The 8,083-nt window shown below is 32.0% G+C and overlaps 1 protein-coding gene across 2 annotated transcripts; it reads left to right on the forward strand.

The window, feature by feature from the left end:
* Positions 1-630: 630 nt before the first annotated feature.
* Positions 631-4,767, forward strand: LOC129291771 (transmembrane ascorbate ferrireductase 1-like). Of its 2 annotated transcripts, XM_054929300.1 has the most exons (5): positions 681-821; positions 1,099-1,303; positions 2,930-2,978; positions 3,100-3,299; positions 4,295-4,767. In XM_054929300.1, exons 2-5 carry the CDS (start codon positions 1,157-1,159, stop codon positions 4,589-4,591), a joined length of 693 nt encoding a protein of 230 aa, XP_054785275.1. In that variant the 5' UTR covers positions 681-821; positions 1,099-1,156; the 3' UTR covers positions 4,592-4,767. The 2 variants fall into 2 exon arrangements, with proteins under 2 accessions (XP_054785282.1, XP_054785275.1); XM_054929307.1 differs by lacking the exon at positions 1,099-1,303 and having other exon boundaries at positions 631-821.
* The last annotated feature ends 3,316 nt before the right edge of the window (positions 4,768-8,083 follow it).

Genomic DNA, 8,083 nt, shown 5'->3' on the forward strand with positions numbered 1-8,083 from the left:
ACATTTTAACTAAAGTGTATCTTTAGTATTTTTAACTTTATATGGGATTTTATTTTAATTTTTTTAATTTTTAAAGTGTATTTTCAATTCTTAAACTCTAACACAATTAATTTTATCATAAAAAATTTATACTAAGTTTTTAAATATTAATATATTAATTTTAATTTTTTAAAATAATAATAATTGACATAAAAAATTAAATTTTTTTTAAATATTAATATGTTAAGATTATTTTTTTAAAATAATAATAATTGATAAAAAATAATTATTTAAAATTGATAATATTAAAATTATTAAACTAAAAAATATTTTATAAAATTAAGTCATCAAATTGGGTAGAGTTAGATGAAATAGGACTAAGCTTGCTAGCCCAAAAATAAATGAGAACTATATATAAAACAAATTAATATTTTTAGGAAGAATTATTAGCGGGGTAGGAGCTATATGGGGTGGATAACGCTGACACGAAGCTGTGAACAAATGGACGTGAAAGTGAACAATGACACGAGTACACGTGTCGAATTCTAGAAGAAGATATACATCGGACGGTTGTGATCAGGCGAGCGAAAAAGGCTTTCCCCCACCATCAAGAACAGTCCAAATATAAAATTTCTACAATCTGTTCTCTTTCGGAGACTACAGAACAGATAAACGGAGTAAGAAAGAGAGCACTAAATATGGCGTTGGCTGTGCCTGCCCTTCCCTTCACGTTCGTCGTTCACTTTCTCGGTATCGCTCTTATTGTTTTGGTCTTGGTTTGGAACTTACACTTCAGAGGTGGCTTGGCTTGGGAATCCTCTAACAAGAGTCTCATCTTCAACGTATTGTTCTCTTAGACTTCTTGCTTGCTTTATTTTCTACTCTATTCACTGATTCTTCTTCTTCTTTCGAATTCAATCGATTTTATTTGGTTATGGAGCTTCGGATTCTCACTGATACGCTTATGCGTGAGAATTCTCGAGGATTGTGATTACTTTATTTACAGTTCAATTAAGAGTGTAGTGTGCATTCTTCTTGTTCTTGTTCTTCTTATTCGGCGTTGTTTCTCTCTTCTTGCTAAAATCGCCAACGATTTTGCCATTTTTGGGGTCATTTCAGAAATTCTACGACACTATAGATAGTCGTTTTGCGGACTGGAGTGAAACGACTTGGAGCAATGAAGCTCAATTTGAGTGGGCATCAGTTTTCAGTTTACGGCACAGTCACATTTGAATTCATTTCGTTTTGTCAATCCGAATGCCAGTCATTTCATTTTTTACGTCTTGTCAAGCCAAAAGTTATTAAATTATTGGTGCAGCTGTTGGTGAGTTTCTTACTATTTTATTGTTAAGTAATTCCTGGACCCTGTATTTGACGCCGCACGTTAAACTTTATTACCCACTTTTTCTAAATTAATGATTATGATGGGGGCCGCTGATATGCCTGTTCGCATTTTTTAAATCAAATCTCGCATCTCTCATTTTTATTTTTACTCTTATTTAATATATTATTATTTTTTAAAATAAATATAAAATAATTTATTTAATAAAAATATTTTTTAAAACAAATAATGATTACATTTTACATGGATAAAAATATTTTATATTATTAAATATTTAATTTTTTAAAAAATATTTTATATTTTTTAATAGAAGGAGGGATTCTAACTTTTTCATTGTTTTTGTCAAAAAGATGTAAATGAATATGAGAAAGAGAAAACTATAGCTGGACTAAAAACTCCTTCATCGCCTGGAATGGAGTTTATTTTACATTTGAGATTCATTTTGGTGAAATGCCGTATTCTTACAATACCTTTTGAGATTTGAACACGGATAGAGAAGGGTAAAAACTAAGGTAGGGTAATATTTAATACATGAATTCAACTTATGTCATTAACCCACATTTCCTTTTTCCAGTTGACATTTTTCATGTGCTTTAAAAAAATTGTTTTATTATTTATTTGTAATTCTAACTTTTTAATTATATTCTTATTAATTAAAGAAAGATGATAAGTTACCTTATTATTTATAAAAATATTCTTTTTTTTAATTAAAGGACGAAATAAACGTTATTTTATTTTTTTGTTTGATATTTTATTATTTGGATTTCTTTTTATTATTGTTGTAGTGTCCTTAGTCAAGTTAATCCTTACCGTCATTTCGCTTCTGGGGTCTACTCATGATGATTGCCTTAAAGATTTTATCTTTCAAGTGAAATAGGTATTTTACTAGTTCCCTATATGAAAGGTTAAACAGAAAACTGGGTTGTGTTTATCCAATGACGGGGTTTTAAATTTTCTAATGTGCTTGTTGATGAGTGCGCACATACTTAATGAGCTTATTTGTTTCTTGATTTGTTAGAAAATGACTTTCACGTGTAGTTCCTCCATGTGGTACCAATCCAAGCGACAATCGTGGATAAATAATATCCTTTTATGACTTTTCTTTTCTTTTCTTTTTCTCTTTTTATAGTTCCCCCCCCCCCTCTGATTGATCGCTGGTGCTATATTATATCAGTAACTTTGAATGATAAGAGTGTATGACATTGAAGACCCTGAGTTTTATCAATTTCTCAATCTTGATTACGTCAGTTTAGAATTTTGCTGTTGTTCACATCTACAAAGTTTGGCATTCAATTTTGTCTATTGCTTTCTTCTAGGAAAAGAATTTTAAAATCAGTCAGTGGTGGATTAAAAAAAAAAAAGTGTAATTTTATATATCAAATGCGTTCAGATCTGAGCAACCATGATGTATGACCTTTCCAACGCAAATGGAGTCGATCAAAATTTAAAATTAATTAGTCAAGATTATGTGCATGATTAGTCTAATGTGCCTCTTTTACTTTATATTAATTAATGCGGTAGTGATCTATTATTAAAACCAGCACCACCACGCTTTTAGTTCTGTGCTTTTAGTGTGAATCTCATGATGTATCTTTTCCCTTGATACAGATCCATCCAGTTCTTATGATAATTGGTTTAATTGTTATCGGTGGTGAAGGTACTTATTATGAAAACACTTATTCACGTTATTAAAATTTCTACTCTGAGACGTAATGACTTGTTATTTTCCCCTTCCCTTCAATGTTCTCACGTTTAAAATTGAAAAATAACAATTGCAGCTATTATAAGTTACAAATCTCTTGCATTGAAGAAAGAGTTGAAGAAGCTGATACATCTTGTTCTGCACGCCATTGCAATAGCACTTGGAATCATTGGAATCTATTGCGCCTTCAAGTACCATAATGAAAGTGGGATTGCCAATCTGTACAGCTTGCATTCCTGGCTTGGAATTGTTGTCATTTCCCTTTACTGCATTCAGGTAAACAATCTGTCATCAAAACAGTATTCCATCAAAGACCTTTCAATGTTATGGAATTTAAGAAGCACCTTCACGGATACAGATTAGTTATGAATATAATAGATGCATTACAACTTATCTAAACGACATAGGAGCAGCTTTTATTTGCTATTGCAACTCTGATTTTTAGTATGGCAACTGTCATGAATACAAGTTTAAAAGGAGAGCACATTCCAAAAGCTAGTCAGTTGGGTGAGAGAGCCTTTTTCAGATGGAATTGAGTTCTCCATTCCATAACTTCTCTTTAAATGTTATAACCCTCCTTCAATTCCCTAACCTCCTCCATAATGTCCATGTAACCCTAGTTTAATTGCATTGTCTACCTAAGTTTAGTATACATAGAAGTACTCTCTTGTATGGAGGACACATCATCAAGTAATAAGAAAATATATTTTATCAAATTGAGAGAGTTCTCTCCTTTTCCCCTTGGCTCCTGAGCTGCCCTTATATTCATAAACCTCGGCTCCATATATTTTTCACCTATCCTATTCTCCACCCATCTTGTGTGGTTCACGGGGATTCATGACAGTAACACGGTACTAGAGAAAAATATAGACATAGAGGACTTGTGGCCCCTTATTGACATGTAGGTTTCACCTATCTTATGTGTCTATTTCTCTCTTTGCCCCTCTGTGCAGTTGCAATAGAGAAACCGAACAAATATGCTATTATGTCCTTATATGCATTGGATGCTCCTATCCTATACCCCACACATAAATGCATTTTAGTGTACATTTTATCGATAAGTAATAATGTGCTGTGTAGTGGCTATATGGGTTATTGATAAGTAATAACGTGCTGTGTCTATTTCTCTCTTTGCCCCTCTATGCAGTTGCAATAGAGAAACAGAACAAATATGCTATGTCCTTATATGCATTGGATGCTCCTACCCTGTACCCCACAAATAAATGCATTTTAGTGTACATTTTATTGATGAGTAATAATGTGCTGTGTAGTGGCTATATGGGTTTTTGACATTCTTCTTCCCTGGAGGGAGTGCATTTCTGAGACAAGAGTCACTTCCTTGGCATGTGTTATTTGGGCTAATTGTATATGTGTTGGCTGTGGGCACTGCTACACTTGGGTTTCTGGAGAAACTCACTTTCCTTGAGAATTCTGGATTGGCAAAATATGGTGCTGAGGCATTGCTTGTGAACTTCACTGCTGTGATCACTGTCTTGTTTGGTGCTTTTGTTGTATTAACTGTGATTTCTCAGGGCTCTACCTCTGAAGATGATTATACAGCCATTTAGACTCGTGTCCATGTATATCTTCAGATCAATTTCTTGTTTGTAATTCTGGTACCGAGTATGAGGTTAACAGCTATGTACTGTACGCGTGTAGAGTCGGACATGGAACTTATGTTCATTTGCGAATAATATCCGTTAAGCATGTACTTTTAATCTGTTAATGAAAACTGCATATCATAGATCTCTGGCCATTAGTTTATTTTTTTCCCCCCTCTTCGGTGGCAGATGCATTCGGACTTGATATTTTAAAATTTGTTAAATTTTTTACCCCAAGTATAGCATCAGGTTGTCTATTTTGGCAGATGTTTGTATGTCAAAGCCAATTTGTCAATAGCATGTCAAAAATTTATTTATGGTTGAATACAATTTTTTTTTTTCCAAACTGACATTTAAAAGTAATGAGATAAATGGTAAATTTGCTTTTCAAGTTTTCTATCAGTTGTTGACTGGTGCAACATGTATTTGAAAAGTTTTAAAAATGGTGCAATATTTTCTTATAGTAACGTTTGATTAATATTGACAGTTGTTTGAACAATTCTGACTAAAGTTTAGGAATAATTCTGTCTTGCAAGTTCTTTTTGAAGGAATAAGTGATATCTTAAACTTTCAATTGTTGTAATATTTTTGAATTATCAATGTTTGAATTTTAAAAAAGGTTAAAGCATAAATTTACCTTTAAAGTTTTCACACAAGCTAAAGCATCCAGTATGTTCAAGTTTTTTTTTTTTTTTTTTTTGGGTGTAATTTTGCTACAGCATTTTTCAACGCGATTCAGTTTCACCCTGCCATTTGGTTTGACCATCATATTCATCATTAGTTTGGCCATTAGTTTCAATTTAGCATCCCATAAAAAATAAAAAAATAAAAAAAGATCTGCCTCCTTGGTTTCCTCGTATCCTCTTTTCTCTCCTCTTCTGCGATCAAACCAGTCCCTGCCCCCTTTGCTGTCTTAGAGCACAAATTCATCATTCTCATCCATTGAGTACAAATTGATAGAAACCGAAAATGACGTCAGGGAAAATCGCTGAGCGCATATCAAAGACCAATTGGCACGTAACAATAAACTTAGATCCATGTCAAACTCTTGATAGCATAAATCAATAGATATCAAAAACCACATCCAAAGAAATCCACAAACCAATATAAACAATATATAATCAACCAAAAAAAAGATGAATCGGATAAGATGAACTTAGATATGGAGAGATCAAAGTATGTAAAGCCAGGTCAGAGGGAAGGAAGAAGAAGACGGCGAGTGCCCATATATTGAGGCAAGCCCATATTATAGGGAAGCCTGACCATTTTCCAAGTTCAAAGCCAGAAGTGGCCATGGAGATGAGTGACCAAGACCAGACGAAATGAGTACCATCAGTCGATGTCAGAGAGTGGAAAATGGGAAAAACTGGTCGAGATTAACACCTACTATAACATCCTGAAAATTAAACCCTTAATAATCAAACTAATTAGGAAATCCCCTAATCTCAGCCTAGTCCTTTCCCTCTATTACTCCCAACATCAGGTCCTGTGAAAAATGGTAACCATAGGTGAGATAAGAATCTCAATAACTAAGATAATTTATCAAATGACTATTAATAAAATTAACTTTAAATAAGAAATAAAAATCATTTATTATGTTTTCACAATTAATAAACTCATATACATATACATAAAGACATTGATAATATTTTCCACAAAATCAATAACACTTGCATGATCGTGTATCCATCAAACCTCCAAGCTTGTTGACTGAACCTACAGGCTTTATTGTACCAATCACAAAAACATTAATCAAAGCACACTTTCAGTGGTAGAAACATCTGACTAAAGATATTTTATCCTACTTTCAGACTATGGTTTCCCCTTTCACACATACAATAGAGGTGTTGTTAACTCTCAACTGCACCCTCACGGGTACTAAAGAGTTGCTAGAATGCCCGGATGTTTTATGGTGCCAGCCTAAACATATAAATTTATTTACACATATCTTCACACACAAGGTGAACTCTATAATCATGCCACTATTTACACACATATAATCACCTTTACACATTTCCTCAGTTTTATATATATATATATATATATATATATATGTATGTATGTATGTATAATGAATTTCCTTTTTAAACCACATGTACATACTTTAATAATCATACCAAATCTATTTGAATGGTAAAACATGCGAGTTGCAAAGCATATCAAATATAAAATCATCAATTGTATTACCACATTTACTTATAAAAAGTTAGACAAATTAACAGACATAATGAATTATGCAATTATCTCAACCCTTCTATATTTAGAAAAGGTTGCCCATGGCACTACATTCTTTCTCGAATTCCATTCTCACTAAACAACACAAAAACTACACCAATCTACATAAATTAACACTATAAGTCAATTATTGAATTGATTAAAAGTACTAATTGTCACAATTAAGCATCCAAGTACTTTCATTTACCCATCTTAGATGCTTATTATCCTATTGAAACATCTTACCACTTCTATTTGCCCTAACATACTTCTTACTAAATTTTACCCATTTTATCCTATTAAATCAGGCCGAATTAAGATTATAGCTCCAAAGCTTAGCCATTTACTCACAGTCATAAAACCTTAATTTAAATCCAAAGAGTCTTTTATTACAAAAAGGTAAGAAAACAACCTCTTAAAACTTTTCAATTTAATTTTTTTATAACCCAAACTAAGAGAAATTAGTGTAAAATCAGAGCTTAAGGCGGTACAAAACTTACCTAATAAACGACAAGTCGGAAATATCTCTTGATGTTCTAAGCTTCCCTGCTCTAGTATAGCATACACTCCTCCTCTCCATAGTACTTCTTTCCTTTGTTTTCCTTTTGACCAACGAGCTAATTCACACACTTTAAAGTCAAATTTTTATACCATGCACCATGGTGCATAAAGCATACACCACAGCATGTGGCATAGTGAAGAAAATTCTACCGTTCTCACATGCTTCATTTTGAATGTCGTTCTTTCACTTGATCTTGTCCATTTAACAACCTAAAGAGTTAAAAATTCAAATTTCCATCCAAAATCCTAATTATCTAATTACTTTATTAAATTATTAATTTATCCTTTAATTAGTAATTAGCTTCTCAAATTAAAATTTTAGGATGTTATAGATGTGGGCACATGTATCACTTCTAGCCTAGGTACTAAGTTAGACATTATATCATAATCCAACCCAAAATCAAAAGATTGTTCAATTCTTCTTCTTATTTGAATGTTGATAACTTAAAAATATTACGCAATTGAAAATTTAGTATACTAATTACTTTTTTAGACAAATTTACGAGACAAAATTGTACTTTTAACTTTTAGAATTATTCAACTAACATTCATTGGTCAAATGTTATTATTAGACAGTATTAAACTAATTTTTAAACTTCTAAGGAGATATTGTGCCAATTGAAATTTAAAGATAATAATTACATACAATAAAAAACTTTCAGAACAAATTTTCCATTTAACCTA

The sequence above is a fragment of the Prosopis cineraria genome, unplaced genomic scaffold, assembly GCF_029017545.1.
Source record: "Prosopis cineraria cultivar Desert tree isolate PC_DT_omini unplaced genomic scaffold, ASM2901754v1 PC1, whole genome shotgun sequence".
Classification (NCBI taxonomy): Eukaryota; Viridiplantae; Streptophyta; class Magnoliopsida; order Fabales; family Fabaceae; genus Prosopis; species Prosopis cineraria.